Below are 21,735 nucleotides of genomic sequence, written 5' to 3'. Positions count from 1 at the left end.
TGCTCGGGCCCAGCACCCGCACCCCCTCCGGCCCAGCACCCCCACCTCCTCGGGCCCAGCACCCCCACCTCCTCGGGCCCAGCACCCGCACCCCCTCGGGCCCAGCACCCGCCACCTGCTCGGGCCCAGCACCCGCACCCCCTCGGGCCCAGCACCCGCACCCCCTCGGGCCCAGCACCCGCCACCATGGCTGCCTCCCAGGGTCTGCACTAGCAGGAAGTGGGGCTCTGGAGCTGGAGCCGCAGCTGGGACCCAGACCCCGGGGCTGTGATGTGGCACGCGGGGTCCTGACTGCTCTACTAAGTGCCCTCTGCACCTTCCCCGCCCCCAGCCCCAGGCAGCTTAGGAGGTTCAGGTCCATTAGGAGGTTCGGGTCCTTCCAGAGGGAACCCCTGTGACAGAGCTCTCAGTCCCGGGGAAGCCTTAGACCCCCCCGGGGGCCTCTGCACACTCTGTGGTCTGGGTCCCCTCCCCAACCTTGAGAGTGACCTCCAGGAGGGGGAGGCAGCAGGGAAGCCCCTGCCTGCAGCCCTTGGAAGAAGCCTGGGATGGAAGAAGCACCGTGGCCTTGGGCATGGACTTTGCCAATTCTGGGGCGCAAGGGACTAATTCAGCTCTGTCCCCCACTGCGTGGCTGACTTGGGCCTCAGGCAGGACCCTTCCAGGAGGCTGTGTCAGGGACCCCCCAACCCCCGTAGGTCCCCGGGGGTCCCTCGAGCCCCTCTGCTCCTCAGGAACTGTCCAGAGAAGAAGTAAAGCTCACATGTCTTTTCCAACAAAGCAGATGACGCTTTTATAAATAAAACACCCATTTAAGATGTTAGGGAATTCATTTAGCTTTTTGTTATTGTGCTACTTTTCAGCCTACAAAGGCTAAACATCTAGCAGCTACGTGACGTATGGGTCTGAGACTCACGGAGGTGTTCTGGCAGGTTCCCCCTGAGGACGTGTTTAGGGTTGGTGTAATTTTATAACACATTTTTTCAGAAAAATCGAATGAACCCAGGAATAAGCCTGTCCTAGGGCTCACGTGCCGACGACTGCTCTCTCTGTTTGATGAGGCGTTTCTCAATCCCAAGCTGGCAGTGCAGTCACTGAGAACCAATCAAAAGTCGACAGACCCCGAGGCCCACCTTGGCCCCCCGGGGTCTCATTTGGTGGAGGGAGGTGGGGTGGGCAGACTGTCATGTGCCCAGTGACCACCAGATGGCGCCCCAGGACGCAGCTGCCTCGGCGAGCAGAGGGCAGGCCAGGTACCCCAGGGGTGGAGGGGCCGCTATGTCCCGGTGCTGCTTATAGTAGAGACAAGAGCACCGCAGGAATACTCACTTCCAGGAAGCAGCCTCGGCATTCGTGGAGTTCAGGGCATAGAACGAATGGCGGGCAGCAGCTGCTGCCTGGGAGTGGGGGTGGGGTGGGGAGGGTCCTGCTGCCCCCACCCCCCACCCGTGCTCCTCCTGGCCTCTCCAGGGGCTCCCAGTGCATCTCCTGGGGGGGTCACCTCCTGCCCTGGCCCTGTGGCTGCTCCTGGGTCCGCTCTGCCACGTTAAACCGAGCCGAGAAGCCCACAGAGGGGGCTTCAGTGAACTGATCCAGCCAGAGGGCGGCCTTGGGTGGGTGGGATGGGGGAGGCTGGAGGTGATGTCCGGGCCTACGGAGCAACCAGAGCCTCCCCCTCCCCCTCCCTCCTGCCCCCCTCGCCTCCTCCCTCTGTTTCTCGGTCTCCCTTCCCCTATTCGTGCCTCAGCTCAGTTCCTGGAGTTCACGCTCCCCAGGCATTTATTATTTATTTTCTAAATCATTTAACACTTAAACAATTTTTCATTTCGTATGAAAGATGCACACACACACATACACACATATGGAGAGGGAGAGAGAGACAGAGAGAGAGAGAGAGAGAGAGACAGAGAGAGAGAGACAGAGAGAGAGACTGCCACCCATTGGTTCATTCCCCAAATGCCTGCAACAGCCAGGGCTGGGCCAGGACACGCGCCAGGAGCCAAGGACTCACCCCTGGCCTCCCGCGTGGGTGCAGGGACCCCAGTACTTGAGCCAGCACCTGCTGCAGGGAGCTGGCATCGGATCCAAGCCCTCCAACATGGGCGCGGGGTCTGAGTGGTGCCCACATGCCCGCCCCTGCCCTGGGGAGCGTAGCCAACAGCATCTTTTGCATCTCAGCCCCGCAGACAGTCCCCCAAGGCTGAGGCTGGCCTCCTAGGCCCCACTTGGCCCCACGGGACTGACATCTGTCCAGCTACCAGCTGCCCCCAGAGGCTCCCAGCCCCCCGCCCCTGCCCCTGTATGAGGGCCACAGCTGAGTCGGTACCTGATGGCCACGCGGGGGTCATGGGTCACGCCGCACACCATGGAGGCCTGGGTGCCCTTGATGACGCTCTGGTCCTGGGGAGGCCTGGTGATGCGCGTCCGGGCTGGAAGACAGGGCGGGCCCAGCGTGCTGAGGAGGGGGCGGGCCCAGAGTCCCAGGCGGGCTGCAGGTGTGTGGGACACATGGACGTCTCGGGCGACCCCAGGGCCGCGTGTGGGTGCGAGAAGGCAAACGCAGGCAGTGGGTGGGTCTGCCGTAGCGGAAGTCCCAGCAGGGTCCCAGACAGGGGGCTGGCCTCAGACTTTAGTTCACGCTCACGACGCAGGCTCACTGGGTGCTGCCCGCCAGTTCCTGGGAGGGACGGGGCTCCAAGGATGCTGTGGCCGGCTGAGTGGCCACAGGCCCTGCTGCCTTCTGTTCCGGTGCTGTAGCCCCCAGCCACCCTGGGCTTGGGACAGGTGGCTGGGTCGGGGGCATGGATCGCGAGGCAGAAGGGGGGTCAGCCAACTAGCAGCCGGGGGCTGTACATGGCAAGTGGTTGTCTGGGTAAACAAAGCCACTGGAACCCGGCCATGCCGAGGCTCCGTGCCGTCCACGGCTGTCTCCTCCATGCGATGGGAGTCAGTGGCGTGGCCAGGACAGTGGCAGTGTGGCCCCAAAACCTAACATACCCGGTTTCTGCCCCAAAGTTATGAAGACAGCCATCCCACCAGCTCGCTAGCCTCACCGTGGCCAAGTGTGCCACGGACTCTCGCTCACGTGGCCCTGTTGGTGGAGACGTCCCCTCCCTGGTCCCTGGCCTCTGAATTCAGCTGTCACTGTCCCTCTCCTGAGAAGGGCCCTGGGCAGGGCAGAGGCACGGGGCGGGGGTGCAGGCAGTGGGGGGCTCACACTCACCCCATACGACCAGGTCGGCCGAGGCTTCGTCGACCCCCCGTGAGTTGGTGGCTAAGCAGGTGTAGGTGCCGGCATCGGAGATGTGCGTGGGGCTCACCAGCAGGCTGCCCGACTCTAGCAGCGTGAAACGGGGCAGCTGCACAGAGCCGCTGGCCAGGATGCGCTCCCCTGGGGGCGACACGGGGCGGGGCTCAGCCTGCAGCCCCCGGGTACCCAGAAGGCACAGCCCATCCCTCCCCTGGCCATGTCAGAGTGGGTGGTCTCAGGCGGGCTCCCAGCTCCAAGATCCTTGGGTGGCTTCGGGGCCAGGGGCATGGACGGCCGCGCTGGGGCGGGGGCTGAGCCCGGAGGGGTTTCTGGCTTGGGCACGTGGGCGCAGGGTGGCAGAGCAGGTACGTGCAGCCCAGAGCTCCCGCCGCTGTCCCCACCGTGCCGGCTGCCCTTGGCCAGAGAAGGCCACGCGCTGTCTCCGGGGGGCAGTGGGGAGGCATGGCCCTCGAGATGAGGGGGCGGTGGGGTGGAGAGAGGAGCGGGCGCCCTGCCCACAGCCCTGGCCTGGTTGTGGCCCGAGTGAGAGTGAGGGCGAGGGAGAGAGAGGAGAGAGCTCACAGGTGCAGGAGGGGCCCCGGCAGTGCAGGCTCCTGTGACTGTATTTGTTTTAACAAAACTGCTTGTACAGCCGGGCTGTGCCGGGGCGTCTGCAGGTGCGTGTGTCCATTTGCACGTGTGGCACACAGTGAGCGTGTGTTGGGGGGGCTGGGCGTGCCGATGTTCACGCCCACATTCACCAAGCACTCACCATGTGCCAAACCATTCCAGGCCCCGGGAAGCCAGCTGTGGTCAAAGGTCAGAGCCCTAACCTTGTGGGAGGCGGGCAGGGAGGCCGATGAACATGCAGGCCGCTGCGGGGTCACCGAGGATGGAGGGGGTGGGTGGCGGGGCGGGGTGGCCCTGGGGAGGAGGAGCCTCAGAGCAGAGGCTGTGCACAGGAGCGCAAGAGAGCCAGTGTGGGCAGCCTGGATTGGAGGTGGCCGGGGGCGTGGCTTTGTTTAATCCTGTGTGAGGGACCTGGGGTGGGGGACGGCTCCTACCCTCATTGCCACCACCGGCACCAGCAGGACGGCGTCAGTCTGTCGCTCGCCGGGCTTCCCTGCTGCCCTGGCCACCCGGAGAAATGCATACTGCCGTCCAGTTTACCGGTGGGGAACCCGCAGCTCCGACTGAGTTAACAACCCGCTCGGGGCTGCGGGCCTCGGCAGATGCAGGGCTGGGCCCCAACCCCGCGAGGTGCAGGGAGTGCAGTCAGATAGCACGGCCTTGGCTCGCGCAGTGGACGACCTTCGCAACCGCACACAGGGCCCTCCACCGGGCTGCTTTGAGAACTTGGCTCTCAAGTCTGCCCTGAACTTCACACAGCCACACCTCCGAAGAAATCTGTCCCCTTTACCTTTCTGCCAGGTGATGGCTGGCCTGGGAGCTCCCGAGGTCTCGCACGCCAGCACCACCGACATGCCGTCGGTCACCGTGCTGTCCAGGGGGCCCCTGGTGATGTTGGGGGCGATGCCTGTGGACGGACAGCGGAGCCTCTGAGCCACACCCTGGGAGTCAGGGCCAACCCTCCTCCTCCCGCTGCCCAGGTGTGGGGCCCTGGGCAGGGCGGGAAGCAGGTGTCAGGAAGAAGCCAGCGTGGGGGCTGCCGGGGGAAGGAGCCCGCTGACGCCAATCCCCATCCCAGCTGGGCAGGTCGCACGGAAGGGGTTCATCCTCCACTGACTACGAAACCGACACGTAGCTGCTTAAAGGACACACACGTGTGGCTGCCGAGACAGCACCACCTGCTCTGGCCCCACCGCCTGGGTTTGTGCTCCTTCCCCTAACCCCAGCTCCTGTCCTGTGGACACTGGAGCGCTGGATGCACCTGCTGTGGTCAGCGTGAGAGGCAGGATGGCCGTCCTTGGTGGCCACCCCGGAGACAAGCCCCGCCCCTTCCGCCCTTCTGCTGGCCCCTGGGGGTCCGGGTGATGGCCCCAGATGGCACCAGCAGGAGCCGTTGCTCCAGGGCTCTGTGCTCTGAGCGCCGCCACCCACAGCCCCCCACAGTGGGCAGAGCCAGGCGGCTGCGGGAACCCCTCCAAGAGGCGCCCAGGAGGGTCCAGGACTCACTGGTGACGGCCAGGTAGGTGGAGGTCTGCGCCTCGCCGGCCGCGTTGCGGGCGAAGCACTGGAACATGCCCGTGTCGTCAGGCACCAGGCCGCTGATCTGCAGGCCCCCGTCGGCGTGCTGCCGGAAGCGGGCCAGCTTCTCCACTTCCACCACGGCCGCGTCCTTGTACCACGTGACCGAGGGCGGCGGCACACCTGCGGGCGACACGGGGCGGGGGGTCGGCGGCCCAGAAGTGGGCACTGGGGAGCCTGGGGCCTCCTGGGAGGGCCCGGAGAGGGGGAGGGGCTTCCTAGTGGACAATACTGACATCCTCTGGGGGCGGCGATCCCAGCGTCACTTTGGCTTGCAAACGCAGGATTGCACAAACCAGTTTGTAGGTTTTATTTTTTTTTCTTTGCTGTGAAAAGCGGCAGGGCCTTTAACCTATGTGTGGGAGCCTGCAGGTGGGGGGCAGTGTCCTAGTCGCTCGTGACCCCAGAGCCCTGCGTGGAGGCACGGGCAGAGCGGGGCTCAGAGGGGCCCCCTTGCCTCTCGGTCCCTCCAGAACCACCTGCAGGCTGCCACATTCTCAGAGGGGGCTCCCAGCCCTCCGCCTCCCAGCCTGACATCACGGGACATAGTGTCCCCATGCATCCTGGGACACGTGTGTGCTTTCATGTCACCGTGTCCTGGAGGCGGGGCTGTGCCCTGCGTCGCTGGCGGCCTTTTTTCTTTCTTCAGGGGACAGAACGTCACGAGGCGTTCTATGGCCCTGGCCTTTTCAGATGGGACAAAATAAGGGTTTGCTCTTCTTTCTCGTGAGCGCGAGGGTCCAGAGATGGCGGGGATGTGGCTGCTGGGGGCCCCTCTGCGTGTCCCCCAGCCAAGAGCCCTCTGGGCACCTGGGCAGCCTCCACCAGAGTTTGCTGCTCTGTTTCCGCGGAGCCTCGGGGGAGCAGTGTCCCTCCTCCCCGCTCCGTGCACCACACCTCTGGCCAGGGCTGTGTGGTGCGCCTTTGCCCACTGTCAGCCATGGCCCGTGGCGTGCCCGCTTCTCTGCCCATCACCCCGGATCTGCCCCTGGCTTTGGGCTGCCCTCGGCCAGGCTGCAGCCGTGGGAGTTGGTGGAGGATGGGCCATGTGCACCCTCTCCGGGCGCTGTGCCCCAGGCGGGTGGAGCAGGAGGAGGAGGGGGTGAATGGAGTGGCCCCAGGTCTGCCAGGCCACCTGGGGCTGCCACCTGCCTTGAGATGACAGTCACTTGGGGCCCTGGTCCCCCTCCCTCTGTCCGTGTGGCTGCGTTACCTTTGGCCCGGCAGGGGATGTCCACCACCTTCTCCATCTCGGCCGTGATGTGTCGCTCTGGCTCCTTGATGAACTGAGGTGGCTCTGCAGGAGGGACAGTGGAGCCGGGGGGGGGGGGCGGTCAGAGCCCCACTCCGCGTGATCTGCCTCGGGGCTGGGGGGAAGGGTCCCCTTGGGTGAGCCCCGGCCCCTGCGGGAGCCCCAGCAGCTCACCCAACACGGAGAGGTAGGCGCCGCGGACGACGGGGGCCACGCTGCTGCTGCGCAGGGTGGCCTCACACTCGTAGTAGCCGGCGTCGCGGCTGCTGGGGTTGGCGATGGTGAGCCGGCGGTTGAAGTCACTGACGCCGCCCGACACCAGCACCCCATCTTTCTTCCAAAGGAGGTGCAGCTTGATCAGGGGCCTGCAGGGGGCGGGGGAAGGCAGGTGTCCAGCCCCAGGGACGGCCAGGGGTTTCTGGATGCAGGCTCTTGGGCAAGTCCCTTCTGTGCTCTGGGCCTCTGTCTTCTCATCTATAAAATGGGCCGACTGTGCCTGCCGCTGAGCCCGGTGGTAAAGACGAATGCAGAATGCTGGAATGGTGCCTGGGGGTGTGGGGAGAGTGGAGGCGGCCTGGCCCGGCACCTCGCTCTTTCCCGACAGCCCCCGTGTCCCGGGCCCCCTCCAACAATCCATCAGTGAGGAGGAAGGAGGGGAGGGCGAGTGACAGGGAGAGAAGTGACGTCCGCCTAGACTGCAGGTGGATCGCAGAGGCAGAGGGACAGAGCCCAGCTCCCGGAGCAGCCAGTGTGCGAGAGGTGGGCCTCTCTACCACTGTCCCCAGCCCCTGCGCCCCCACAGCCCGGAGGAGTGCCGGGCCCGGGCATGGCTGGTTAGTACCTTCTGTGCGGCTGAGGTGGGCTCTGCCAGAGTGGGTCTGTGCCGGCCCCACACAGGGAGTCTGGAGGGGCCCTGTGCAAAAGGGGTTCTGTGGTCGGGAGCATTCGGGGAACCCCGGCTTGGGGGAAGTGGGGCTCCTCCTCCCCGGCAGGGCTGCTCAGGCCTTTTGTGTGCCCCATCCTGTTCCTGTGCTCTGCCCCAGGGACTCCTGTCCAGGGCTCCTCACTGAGGTGACCGTGGGGTCATCTTCAGTCTAACTCTGAAACCCCCCTCCGCCCCAGGTCACCAGTTTATCTTGACCGAGCACTTGGGAGGCGCCAGGTCAGGCTGGGGTGAGCACGCCCCCTGTCCGCTCTGTGTCCGCTCTGTGATCATTCCCACTTCACAGAGGAGCAGACTGAGGCCCAGAGCACAGCGTCTCTCCTCCCAGGCCACAGAGAAAGAGGCAGCCCTGCCCGGCGTGGCTGCCTGCCTGTGTCCCTCTCTGCTCTCCCTGTCCCCTGCAGAACCGAGGGTGTCAGGGGCAAGGGGACAGACACCACCCACCTGGCGTTGGCCACACACTCCATGGTCACCTCCGAGGTGCCGGCCACCACGCTGGTGTTCTTGGGAGGGATGATGATGGTAGGAGCGATGGGGTCGGCAGGCCCCCCTACATCTGGGGAGAGGTCAGAGGTTAGCTGGTGGCAGAGATCAGAAATCCCATCTCTGTCCGGCCCCATGGGGGCTGAGTTCATGGGAGACTTTTGTCCCTGTGGCCTCTGGACTTGGACCTCGCAGCCCTCCTCCCCCTCTGCTGGCCAGGGAGACCCGCTGGAGACACTGCTGACCACGACGGCTCACCCCCACCCCTTGTCCTGTTCTACACCTTCTAAATCCTGCTCTGTGCCTCCGTGCACCTCACTGGTTTACTTGTCCAACGTCTGCCTCTGCACCGGACCACAACTCTCCCACTGGGTTGAATCACGCCCCCTCCCCACCCTGAGATCCGCCGCCACCTCAGCTCCGACGAGGCCCTCACCAGAACCCAGCCGTGCCGGCCCCCTGACCATGGACTTCAGACCCCAGGACTGGGGGGACATGGACGCCGTGGTTGCTGAAGTCCCCATGGTGGCTTCCCCATGGCAGCCCTCACTGATGGCTCCAGCACAAAGAACGGCGCTGGCACCCAGCAGGTGCCCAAGGGCCCTCACGAAGGGAACACATGAATGGAGCCATGGTTATGATCAGAACCAGAGAACGTCCCAAGTGGGGTTCATCTAAGGAAGGAAGGAGGGATGGGGGAGGACAGACGGACGGACGAACTTGGGGCTGGTGTGGCACAGTGGGCTAAGCCACTGCTTGTCAAGTTGGCATTCCATAGGTGTGCCAGTCTGAGTCCCGGCTGCTCCACTTCCCACCCGGCTCCCTGCTAATGCGCCTGGGAAAGCAGTGGAGGACGGCTCACGGGCTTGGACCCCTGCCACTCCTGTGAGAGACCCGGATGGAGTCCTGGCCTCCTGCCTTCAGCCTGGCTCAACCCTGACTGTTGCAGTCATTTGAGGAATGAACCAAAGGATGCAAGATCTCTCTCCCTCTCTTTTTCTCTCTCTCTGTGTCTTCCTCCCTCTGTCACTCTGCCTTCCAAATAAATAAATCGTAAAAGCAATTTTAAAAAATGAAACACCCTAAACTCTGCTCACAGAGGTGATGGCACGTCCCTTTTAATTTTTTTGCACACCTTGAGAGTGGCCTGGTTTTCACTGCAGGCCCAGAACTGGCAGAAACTGCCCACTCCCTCTCATGTGCCTGCTCTATGGCTCCTGAAAATACAACCTCCACGGACTTCTCCTCTTCCAACAAATCTATCCAATTGGCCCCTTTCCAGGAGGCTCTGCAGGGAGGCGGTGGACACGACAGGCATGGCCCTGGGCGACAGTGGTACGACGTCCCTCGTGGGGTCAGCAGGGGGACACGCAGAAGCCCCCCCGCCCCGGCCACCCTGGGCCACCACGGCCAGCCCTACTTCCCTCCACGAAGAATGAGGATCAAATGCAGAAACTAAAGGAAAATGAAGGGAGCAAGAAGGGAAGCATAAAAAGTAAAATAATTGCAACAATATAAAGGCCTCGTGTAGGCGCCATAAAGAGTGATCGGATTGAAGGCTGCTGATATAGCCGAATCCATAAAAGCGCGTGCTACCTTGTTTATTACATGCTGGGGTGCACAGGTAGCACGGCCCAGATTAATGGGGCGAGAGGCTGAGACGGACATTTAGGGCCCACGCAGGAGCTGGGCTCCGCACAGCGGCAGTGTACACACAGGGCCCTGGAGGGAGGCGGGAGCTCCGGGCAGTGAGTGACAAACGAGGGCTGCCCAGGGCCGCGGGCTGGTGGCTCGGGGAGGGGCGGGGCGGAGGGTGATTGACACCTGGGCAAGGGGCCACAAGGGTCCCTGGAGGAGTGGCCGGGGAGCTGGAGAGGGGCCACAGTACCTGGGGACCCTGGGCACGGTGTCGGTGATGGAGAGTCTGGATTGGAGAGCCCTGGGTTGAACCCTGCTCTACCCTGGATGCTATGTGTGTGGGGGTAGGGTGGGATGGTGGCCATAGGTGATGTCACTCCCCTGAATCTCTTATGGGAATAAAACCCCCTTCCTCTCAGGGTGGCGTGAACTCGACCCATGTTTCCAGGCTCCTGCTGCCCAGGGCAGGGCCTGTGCTGTCGGGGGTGGCTCTGGGAGGGAGTCCAGTCAATGTGACACCTTTCGTGAATTAAAGGTGTGGGTGCCGGGTGCTGGGCAGCAGGGCACAGGTGAAGCGGTAAAGCCATCTGGGGGACAGCAGGGCTCCTGACACACAGGAAGTGCCCCTCAAATGGTGGCTTCCTCCTGGGGGTTTGCTGTCTGGATGGATGAGCCCACGGCTGCTGGCTGGGGGGGCTCTGGGCCGAGGGAGAGACGGCCTTGCTCACCCCCCAGGGAAGACCAAGCGAAGCCTCCAGTGCTTCCTGCGGGGGTTGGGGCTGGGTGGCTTCAGGGGAGCTGGGAGGGGGCTGGGAGGGGGCTGAGGGAAGGGAGAGGCAGGGCGGGGGCTCTGGAACAGGTGCGCCGTGTGAGGCATAGACAGGTGGCCGGTGGTCCTCGGGGCACCAGGGCAGAAGATGGGGGCAGCCCAGAGGCTGCAGGTTTGCAAAGGTGCTGGGAAGGGCTGACAGCGCTGTGTCCAGAGGGCAGGACCTGGGACAGAGACGGACAGGAAGGTGACGGGGACAGCAGCCCGAGCGAGGGCCGTTTGCTGTCTGAGCCTGAGCCCCAGAGGCCACTGGGTGGGGGGCGGTGAAGTAGCAGCCTGGGTCCCAGCGTGGGCTCCACCGGTCATCAGCGGAGGCCACGGGGTGAGAGGGGGTGACCCCCAGGGCCCCGGCTCCTCAGCTTTCCTGTCTGTAAAGTGTGCACAATGACACTTCCTTCCCCACCTGTCATGGAGGTGACCCAGGTGAGCTCCCGCAGAGGGCCTGTCCCGTGGACCTGTGGGTGCAAGTGCGAGGTGCAGTCTGAGGGTGGAGGGACTGCATGGGGGTGGCCCGAGGGTGTCAGAGATGGCCTGGGGGGTATCACTGCCTCAACCGAATCCTGGCCGTCGGTGTTCTCTGTGCCATCGAGGGCTGTGTGAAGCCATCGCCTCCAGGACTGGCCGGGCTGAGGGCGGCTTGACCACACTTGGGCCCCACGTGCACGGCGTGTGCCTCACTCAACCTGTGCTCTGGAAACCAGCTCCAGCGAGGCCTCGAGGCCACCAAGGACAGGGGCACCCAGGGGCCAAGAGCGTTCAGCTTGGGGGTCTTTCTGATGCCCAGCTCCTGCCCAGGGACACCCTACCCCACCCCAACACACACACACCAGCAGCCACTCTGCTGTGGCCTGGACCCAAGTCAGAGCAGAACTGCTAGAAGTGCAGCTTGCTCCAGCCTCAGTGGGGTTCTGGGGTGAACGGGGCCCCACAGGAAGCCAGATCCAGGGAGGGGGCGTTGTCCACGGTGCCCCAGCGCAGGAGGAATAGAGAGGGACAGGGCCCCAGGCCACGATGAGGGACATTTGCTGGCGTCCATTCTCCCCGAATCACCTGGCTGCCTCCTCCCAACTGTGCCATGGGCAGCGCATTACAGATGAGGAAAACACAGCTCCGGAAGCAGGTGGCGCACCTGGGCCACAGGTCCCACGCGAGGGACCAGGGAGGCTAGCCACTGGGGCCCAGGGCAGGCAGGCCCTGCCACCCGTGTCATCCCACACGGGCCTCCTGGGCTCTGGCTGCGTGGCAGCTGCTCCTTTGATGGAATGTGATTGAATTGTCACTGATTCGAATTTAATTAAAAACAGATTCCCAATTCGGTTATTAGAAGACTTTGGAGTGCGTGTGCGTGCAGCAGCTTGGGCACACCACGCTACCTTTTCAGCTGTAACTTTCACGAAATCTAAAAACGGATCACGTATTTCAGACGGAAATTTAGCCTCCAAATGGAGACGTCCCCCAAGTGCAAAATGCACGTGGATTTCAAAGACTTCCTAAGTGAAAATGCGATATAAAATATCCCATCAATATTTTTTTATCCTGGTGGTATTTTAAAAGGACGTGATTTGGGGTATACTGGGTTACGCAGAATTTAGTCGTAAAATTAACTTTGCCTCTTTGTGTTCACTTTGTAACAAATGAAGCCACTGGGAGTCTGAAAGTGACTTAAGTGGTTCCCATTATATTTGAGGGACACTGCAGCCCAGGTGTGGCGTGTCGGGAGCTGTGACATCTCTATGACGTCACCAGGGCCACCCTGGGCGGGCGGTCACCGGCCTTGCTCTCTCTTTCTCTGTTTCCAAGCAGCACGGGCTCCCTGCTGAGCACAGGAGGTGAGGGTAGGGTGGAGGCTGGGGCCAGGCAGGGGGAGGTGAGGGAGGGAGCTGGAGCCAGGGTGGTGCTGGGCGAGGCAGTGAGGCAGAAGGCAGGCTGGGGATTCGTGTCAGCGACGCGGACAGGTTCTGAAGTGCGATCACTCGTGGGAGGAGAAACTAGCTCACAATCAGCAGGTTCTGCTCTCAATCCAGCACGAATCCCGGTGGAGGGGCGATAGGGCGAGCGTGGGCAGACAGGAGAGGGAACAGCTGGAGGGCGGGGGGTCAGAGCCTCCTCTGCAGAGGAGGGGGTGCTGGAGGAGGGGCATGGAGTACAGGCGCCCTGATCTCGGCTCTCAGGGTAAGTTGAGCCACCCAGGGAGACGCCTGGCTCTGACTCGGATCACGAAGCACCCCTGTATCTTTGATCTTGCCTCTCCCTAAATGCCCAGACCCCACGAGACGCTCCATCATCCCACCACTGGGAGGGGCAGGAAAAGCAGCTCCTGCAGATGCCCCAACTCCTCTTCCTGTAGGAGCAGCAATCCCAGGCCATGGGGCTGAGGTCAGAGGTCACAGTGTGACCCTGGTGGGTCAGCATCCGGGATGGAACGCTCTCGGCAAACTGGGATGGGGTGGGGGTCCTGCTAGAGCTAAGTGGAGCCAGGGCCACGGGCAGCAGGGGTTGGGTGTCCCGGGCAGTCTGGGCACCGGCAGATGAGGTTGGGCTCAGAGGAAGGAGGCGGGAAGGCCCCGTGCTGCCCGCACCCTCAGCTTGCTGGCAGCGGGCGCGTGCAGGTGGGGCTGTGGATGATCGATGAGGCTGGCTCTGGGAGCAGGAGTGGTGCAGATGTGCAGGGACGTGAACATCTGGCTCCCCCAGCTCGCGGGGGCGCCTCAGCTGCTGCTCGAAGCCCTGGTCTCAGCCCATGTTCTCGGTGACGCCCGCCCTGGGCTGCCACCCCAGCCACCTCACCCCCGTTCTCTCCTCTCCTGGCAACAGAACCCGGAGGTGGGGGCCATCCGGCTGGGGAGGACAACCCAGCAGTTGTCACTAAGCTGGCTGGCTCCAGGCTGGCTGGGCAGCGTCGGTGCCAAAGGGTGCCCAGGAGTCACCCCGCCACGTGCTTGCTTCTGGCTCTGCATTGTGTTGGGGGTGGGGGCACTCACTCCCAGGGAGCCGGGGCATCTGAGACGAACAGGGGCCATCTCTAGGTGACAGCCTGCCCCAGTCTGAATCCCCGACAGTGGGGACTACCTGGTGCTATGCGGAAGCCGCACCTTGTAGATGTCCATTGACCAGAGGGGAAAGCAAGCCCCTATGCCCTGGAGTGGCCACAGCCCACATGCGCATGCGCTGTCCCCCTCCACACTGCCCCCTCCCCGGCCCCACCAGCCCTGGTCACAGCCACACTAGGTGTCTCCTCTCCTGATACAGGATTTGACTCATCGCAGAACAGATGGCAGGCTCTCCCACCCCCAGCCCTGCCTCCTCCTCCTCTTCCTCCTCCCTTCCACTTCCCCAAGGCCCCCCGGGAGCACTGTTCTGGGATTTAATGACCCACTGGGTGACAGTCCCAGGCCCTGCAGCTTACTCACTCCCCACGGCGAGCGTGATGGGCTGACTGGTCTTGTTATCTCCGTTCTTGTCGTTAACAGCCTGCACGTAGTAGCGGCCGGCGTCGGGAGCCACGGTTGACAGGATGACAAGGGTGTTCTCCAGCGTGATGGCTCTGGGGGGAGGAAAAGGATTGTGCTGATGGGGCCCCCAGGCGCTCCGGGCCCAGGGGAGTAAGAGCAGGCGCCCCCACCCCACCCCGGCCAGAAAGAGGAGAGGCTGCCCTGCCCGCCCCCTCCCCAGCCCACAACCCCAACCCTTGAGGGCCTGAACCCCCGCTGCATTGGGTTTGCCGGGATCTCAGCCCCTGCCACCATTGGCCAGGAGACCCAGATATGAGAAGGACACGGTCAGGTTGCCCCCAGGAAGCTTGCCCAGCCCCCACCCCAGGGTCGCATCCCTGAGGGCCACCGCCGCCATATCCCAAGGGCCCAGAGCTGTGGGAGGTCCTGGGGCAGATTGGGGAAGGATGTCCCAAGCCCGAGGGAGGTAATGGATCAAGAAACCAGCCGGCTCTTCCAGAACCCTACTTGGAAGTTAGCTCAGGCCAACTCCAGGGTCAGGGTTGCCTATGACTGGCACCCCTAGGCAGGGGGTCCCACCTGCCTCTAGTTCCCCCGTCTGGGTATAGGGTCCCCCTCCACGAAGCTGGGCTGGGTGGGAGGGAAAAGGGGGCTGGCTGAGTCACAGGGGGTGCCCCTTCCCCCCCAGCAGGTCCCGTATCCTGCAGCCCCTGAGCAGGCCAGGTCTGCAAGCAGGGGGAGAAAAGGGCTCACCCAAGCAGGAAGCGGGGGTCCCCCTTAAATGTGGGTGCGACAGGGCCAGGAGCACTGCCCACGCCGGCTCCCGCGGCCCTTCCCTTCACCCACTCTCTCCCGATGACAAACAAAACTATTAGTTTGTCAAGTCTATCTCTGGATTGTAATGCAATGTGCCCGAGACAGCTGTTAAACATCCTTAATGTTAGTTTAACAAGGACAAATCCAGTTGAATTCTTTTCAAATTTTCCCATTAGGTGAATGTTACAGAGTTTCAACAGGCGCTCCAATAAACATCTCGCTGGCTCTCCCCACGCCTGGCTGGGACCTGCTCACCCTGCAGAGGCTCCTCTCTCTCTCTCTCTCTCTCTCTCTCTCTCTCTCTCTCTCTCGCCCAGCCTGGCTGGGATGCCAGGTTTTGTGCTTCACTCTGCCACCCCCAGGCAAGCAGGAAGGCAGGTCCTTCCGCCCCCCTTCTCCTGGGTACCCTAATGATGTCTCCCTTTCTTTTTCCCAGTGAAGTCTTTTACCCTCCAGCTAATGAGGCGACTGGAGGTGGGGCCAGAGCCGGGCTGAAATGTCTAAGGGTGACAACTTGGGGCAGGAGTGGTGACTGTTTCCCCACAGGGGTGTCTCCCGCAGACACTCCTCTCCTTGGCCTGTGGGGGTGGCTGAGGGCTGGGGGAAGAGGACTGGGTTGGGGTCTGTCGCTGTTTGCACGGCTCTGGCTGGGGCATGGGGTAAGCCGTGGAAGGCAGCAGGCGGCTCGCTCCTTGCTGTGCAAGGGGTGGGGGCAGGTGTTTCTGAAGATTTTTTTCTAGCCCTGAGGCTGGGGATTCCAGCAGCCCTCCCTGGCAGAATGTCCAGCCTTGGGAAGGACAGGATCCCAAGAGCAGCAAGCATGGGGCCTCGCAGGTGCCAGCTCGCCCAGCCACCCCCGGGGCCACAGTGACCGTGGGGCCACGTGTCTAGGCCACCACAGGGCAGACGCTCTAGCTCCAGCCTCGGCTCTCTACTCTCTCCTCGGGGATGTTTAGTTAGGATCCATCCTTCTAGGTCACTGGTTCCCAGCCAGGGGTGACTTTGCCCTCTGGGGGACACGTGATGACGTCTAAACAACTCTGGGTTGTCACAGTTGCTAAAAACTTGTGATAGAGGCCAGGGGTGCGGCCAAGTCAGCACCTGTCAGCCCCCACGAGGAAGTGCGATGGGGCCCCAGCCGGTGACAGCGGATGGTGCCAGTGGCCCACCTCCATCCCGGTGCCTCCATCCCTGCCCAGAGCCAGGGCCACACTTTTTGATTGCCCTGCATCCCTGCACAGGGCGGGGGGAGGGGTAGGGAGGATATGCTCAGGGTCCAGGCATGGACCCTAAGACCCCCTGCGGGATCCTCCCTCCCCCTCTCGCCTGTGTGGGTGGCAGCATAGCTCCCATCCGCCAGGACCCTGGGGTGACAGTGGAGGGGAGCCTTCCTCCCCAGCTGGTCTGGCAGTGGGCTTTGATGGGCTAGCAGCCAGCTTCCCCGGTGTGGCACTGCAAGATCTGAGCGCTGTTAGCACAGCCAGAGGGAGGCACCTGGACTGAGACCCCCGGGGCCTGATGGAGGTGCAGTGGGAGGCAGAGAGGTCACCTGACTTGTCCTCCCTCGGGCCCCGGCAGGCAGGGGGTGTGGTGATGACTGCCCCCGATGGAGAATCAGACACTTTTGCACCCCACTTGCAAAGTGCATGCAGCTTTGCTGGTACCCGGGAGGGCTCCCAGCTGGCAGTACACACTGACCTCCTTGTAGGACGGACCCTTGGGTGGTGTCTCCCAGCCTTTACCACTCCTCTGTCCCTGCCCCACCGGCCTCACATGGTTCCTAGGCAGCCAGCCCCCCCCACCCCGTTTCGCAGCTCCGCAGGTCTCAATGGATAATTCAATTACAAATAATATAAATCATTGAGGATGAGCCCCACGGCCCCAGCACGCATCTCTGGTAAGAATCTCCCTTTCAACAAGGCGCGCGGGGCCTGGGGGAGGTGTCGCTAATCCTGCTCTGTCCTGGCCCCTGCAGATAGCGGCGTCCTGGCTGATAACGCTCATCAGATACACGTCTCTGGCAGGTACACACCCGGGAATCCGTGTCCAGGGGCCCTCGCCGCTCCGACATGAATATTAATCCACTAATTGCAGAGCTAAATCCACCCCAGAGCTCCATCGTGTGTGTGTGTGTGTGTGTATAAGAGACCTGGGATGGGTACACGTGTGTGCTGGCCTGTTCTGTCCTGGAGAAGACACTGCTGGGGATGAAAAAGAGGGTGAGGGCAGAGGATGGGGGTGACCAAGGCGGTGGGAAGGTGTCAGGAAAGGGGTGTTGGGGGCCAGGGTTTCAGCTGCCCCAGCAAATGTTGCAGAGATGCCAACCCGCCCCTCCTGCGCCATGACAGACATTGCTAATCGATCACGATGCTTTTCCCCCTCAGCATCCTTCTCAACACAGTGTTCCAGGCAGCCTGTGGCTGGCAGTGACACACCCAGGGCACGTGTGATCACCTCAGAGGGAGGAGCCAGGATGGGCTAGGACCTCTGAGTGGCAGAGCGGTCCCCCTGCAGGACGTAATCTCACTGTCCACACGAAGGGACACGCTCTGGCTCCCATGGCCTGAGTCCACCTGCTGGCCAGAGGTGCCACTGCCACCCTCGCCCCCCTCTGTGCTCCCTCTGCCAGCGTCTGCAGGTCCGTCACTCGAGGCACAGGGCCTATTTCCCAGCCCTTTATCTGCTTTGGCCCGTGGGATGCTAGCAGAGGCCTGGCAATGTTATCTTTCTCCTTCTTCTCATGCTCCCCTGCAGTTTCCTGGACGGTGAGCTTGGGCCAGGCAGCAGGTGGATGGGGCGTGCAGAGCCCAGCTGGGTCACCCAATCACCCAGTGTGAGGCTGCCACCATCAGGCAGTAGCCAGCCCATCCCAGACAAGAGAGACAGCCCAGCCCACCTCAGACAAGAGAGTCCGCCCAGCCCAGTCTAAACCACCACCCTGTAAGTTCATGAGAAAGAAAAAAACCGCTTATTGCTGTAGGCCGCTGGGATGTTTTGTTAGGGAGCATTATTGCAGAACGGCGGTTCCAACCCCGGCTGCCTGTCAGAATCACCCGGGGGGCTTTCTAGAATCCTACGCCTGCATCACACCTATCTCAGTGCGACCAGGACATCCCGGGTCAGCACATTTCAAGACTCCCAGCAACTCTGAGCAGGTGGCCAGGTGGAGAATCTCTGTCAGGACAGTGACCCACAGGTGCGGTCACGAGGTCACATCTCTGCAAGACAACAACTCAGGGCCCTGCGTCCTGAGTCCGTGGGGCCAGACCCGGCCTCGCTGCTTCCCTGCTATCACCTGTAAGATGGGGACGAACCCAGCCACCTCGCAGGGTTACTATGAGCGCTGTGCGCTGGACAGCTGTCTTCTGAGCATGTGCTCTGGGGACAGGGAGAGAGAACGCGACAGAACGCTGGAGGGGAGGGGATGTGCCCAGTGAGCCTGGCGCTTCCCGAGATCATAGCAGCCACTCCATAAACGCTGGCTACTGCCATTCGCGTGATGTCACTCTGTTGCTATGACAGCTACTGCCATCAGCGTGATGTCATCCTATTGCTATGACGACAGCTTTTGCCACAAGTGTGATGTCATCCTGTTGCTATGACGACAGCTTTTGCCACGATTGTGATGTCATCCTGTTGCTATGATGACAGCTACTGTCATTAGTGTGATGTCACCCTGTTGCCATGGCAATAGCTTTTGCCATGAGTGGGATGTCATCCTGTTGCTATGATGACAGCTACTGCCATGAGTGTGATGTCACCCTGTTGCTGTCATGACATTTTTCTCGCTGCGCTGAGTGTTCCCCAGAGACAAGATCTGTCCTTCTGTTCCTCACTCCCCACAGAGACCAGGACAGGCTCCACCCGGTGTGCACAGCAGGCAGCCCGAGCAGACTGGGAGCAGGGCGGCCTCCTGGAGCAGGGGTGAGCTGGCATCGCAAATGACAGCTGAGCAGGCTGCAGCGTGAGAGGGGACTGGAGGAAGAGGAGGTGTGGGGTGCTGGCCAGGCCCCACTGCGACACCAGTGGGCACACAGTGGGCGCATGCTCTAAGGGCTGCATCTTTCTCACGCTATGGGCCTGCCCTGGCCACACCTCCCCACAGCCAAAGCACACACAGCCCTCCATCCCAACCGCTGCCGAGCCACACTCTGCCCCGGCCCCTGAGTCCTGGGCCTGTCGCCACGGTGACAGGGTCTCTGTACGTGGGTGTTTGAAGTGCCCTGGGGGCAGAATTAGTCTCCAGCTGAGAGCAGGGACCCAGCTGCCTTTCCAGGGCCCCAAGTCCTCCCAGCCGCTCTGCAAGGAGGCCATTGTAAGCCCAGCTTCTGCGCCACCCTGGGACGACCCCAGGCCGGCTGTGTCCCCAGGAGCTGGATGAGGTTTCGGCTGACAGGGCCATACCCAGCACCGGGAGGCCTCTCTGCTCTTCCCCACCTCCCTCCGGGTCCCCACGGAGCAGGCACTCACATGCGGCTGCTGGGCGGGATCTTGCGGCCGTCCCGGAACCACGTGACCTGCGGCCGGGGGAAGCTGGCGATGCGTGGGGCGCGGATGACGGCGGCTTCTCCGTGGGAGACACTCTGGTGCTTCTCGCCCTCCTCGAAGTTCCCCATGTCTGCAGGGGTGACAGGGCGAGCAGGGTCAGAGGCCGAGGTCAGCCCCAGGGACGGCCTGGCTCCCGGTGGGGCATGGTGGCAGCTGGAGGAGGAGCAGGGGCAGATGGGGCGATCAAGGGAGGGGTCACCACTGTAGCCCTCACCTGCCCTCTGACCCGGCACTAGGATGTGCACGGCTTCAGGCTTTGCATTTATGTCCCCTCACCCTGGACCAATGGACTCCTGCATCAGCCACACCTCGGGCCATACATCTTATAACCAAAAGAGCCGCTTGCATGCGCTCCGAGAAGCAAATTCACTCGTCCAAGGGCACAGAGCCACGACGTGAACTCAGACCTCGCACTCTGGAGCCGGGCAGAGTTGTTCCCCCTTTGCTGGCCTGTGTGCTGCCTTCAGGGGTCAGGGCCGCGTCCTGGGGCCGCCGCTCCGCGCCCTGGTGGGGAGGCAAGGGTGGGCACACCGGAGGGAGGGAGGTCGAGGGTGCTCGAAGCGGACACAGAGTGGCTTTCCCTCCTGCGTGGTGTGTGTGGCTGCAGGTGCGTGAGCATAAAGCCCACCTTGCCTGTGCCTCAGCAGGTGGCTCTGATGTTCCACCCATCAGGAGGGAAGCCCAGAGCAGGGCTGTGCACAGGAAACCCTGTTGGTTGCCTGACTGCGTGCTGGGCTGGTGCAGGGGGCAGCGGCTTGGAGAAGGGGCTTGGGAAGGGGGACTTTTGCTTCCTCCACAAATGACGACGGCACCAAAACGCATGTACTTGCCGGCAGCACGGGCATCCCCCATCACCCAGGCAGGGTCTCGGGCCCCTCCTCCCAAGACCTGTTGGTCAGAGCTGGCATTCTGGGGGGCGGGGTTGTGGTGTAGTAGGTGAAGCCTCTCCCTGCAGTGCCGGCATCCCCTATGGGCGCCGGTTCGAGTCCCGGCTGCTCCACTTCCTATCCAGCTCTCTGCCATGGCCTGCGAAAGCAGTGGAAGATGGCCCAAGTTCTTGGGCCCCGGTACCCATGTGGGAGACCCAGAAGAAGCTCCTGGCTCCTGGCTTTGGATTGGCCCAGCTCCAGCCATTGTGGCCATTTGGGGAGCGAACCAGTAAATGGATGACCTCTCTCTGTCTCTTCCTCTCTCTGTAGCTTTACCTCTCAAATAAATAAATCTTAAAAAAAAAAAAAAAAAAAAAAAAAAGCCGGCGCCGCGGCTCAATAGGCTAATCCTCCGCCTGCGGCGCCAGCACACCGGGTTCTAGTCCCAGTCGGGGCACCGATCCTGTCCTGGTTGCCCCTCTTCCAGGCCAGCTCTCTGCTGTGGCCAGGGAGTGCAGTGGAGGATGGCCCAAGTCCCTGGGCTCTGCACCCCATGGGAGACCAGGAGAAGCACCTGGCTCCTGACATCGGATCAGCGCGGTGCGCCGGCCGCAGCGTGCCTGCCGTGGTGGCCATTGGAGGGTGAACCAACGGCAAAAGGAAGACCTTTCTCTCTCTCTCACTGTCCACTCTGCCTGTCAAAAAAAAAAAAAAAAAAAAAAAAAAAGACCGGCGTTCTAGCGAGACACTCAGCAAAGTGAGCATGTCCAAACTCAGCTGCGAGAAGCAGCTGTTGGTCCGACCCTGGCTGTGTGTCTGAGTCCCCTGCAGACTTGACAATGCCTCGAAGTGTGTGACTTTGCTGGTGTGGGTGTGGAGAAGGGGCACATCGTGCTCAGACCACCCCTCCTCAGCCCATCGCCCTGGGCTCACCAGACCACCATGCCTATGGGCAGTGAGGTTCCAGGGGGCTAGAATGTGCCTGCTGCCCAGTGGTCCCGCCCTGACCTCGGGGCCACATCCTAAGCCACCTGGACTCCTACAGCAGCGACTCTCATTTCTCAACTCTCACAGCCTTGTGTCTGCTCCCTCTGCTGCCAGCAGGAGGCCCCCAGAAGCCTGTGACACCCCCAAGGGGAGAATGACTCGGGTCGGGGGCACCCAGACGTCAGCCTGTAGAGCTGCCTAGGGAGCTCCAGCCGGAGCCAAGGTTGCACGGCTGACTCGAGACAGGCTGGGCTCCAGGTGTCCCCTCCCCACCCGGGCACAGAGGCCCTGCCTCCACACCTGTGCCTTTTGAGTTCTTGATGTGTTTTTACAAGAAAGATTTATTTTTTATTTGAAAGTCAGAGTTACACAGAGAGAGGGGGGAGAGAGAGAGAGAGAGAGAGGAGAGAGGTCTTCCATCTGCTGTTTCACTTCCCCAGATGGTTGCAACAGCCATCTG

General features: G+C 62.4%; 1 protein-coding gene across 2 annotated transcripts in view; it reads right to left on the bottom strand.

The window, feature by feature from the left end:
- Positions 1-21,735, bottom strand: part of SDK2 (sidekick cell adhesion molecule 2) — a 244,342-nt gene that overhangs the window by 69,036 nt on the left and 153,571 nt on the right. For both annotated transcript variants that reach the window (XM_062216721.1, XM_062216722.1), the window contains exons 4-12: positions 19,342-19,489; positions 14,014-14,147; positions 8,098-8,209; positions 6,885-7,075; positions 6,672-6,755; positions 5,387-5,581; positions 4,671-4,787; positions 3,224-3,391; positions 2,327-2,429 (exon numbers count right to left, since the gene is read on the bottom strand). In XM_062216721.1, coding sequence (XP_062072705.1) covers positions 2,327-2,429; positions 3,224-3,391; positions 4,671-4,787; positions 5,387-5,581; positions 6,672-6,755; positions 6,885-7,075; positions 8,098-8,209; positions 14,014-14,147; positions 19,342-19,489 — 1,252 coding nt within the window. The remainder of the gene's footprint in view (positions 1-2,326; positions 2,430-3,223; positions 3,392-4,670; positions 4,788-5,386; positions 5,582-6,671; positions 6,756-6,884; positions 7,076-8,097; positions 8,210-14,013; positions 14,148-19,341; positions 19,490-21,735) is intronic.

The sequence above is a fragment of the Lepus europaeus genome, chromosome 18 (assembly GCF_033115175.1).
Source record: "Lepus europaeus isolate LE1 chromosome 18, mLepTim1.pri, whole genome shotgun sequence".
Taxonomy (NCBI): Eukaryota; Metazoa; Chordata; class Mammalia; order Lagomorpha; family Leporidae; genus Lepus; species Lepus europaeus.
Note: the sequence above shows the minus strand (reverse complement) of the source record. Positions and strands in the feature narration are given on the sequence as shown.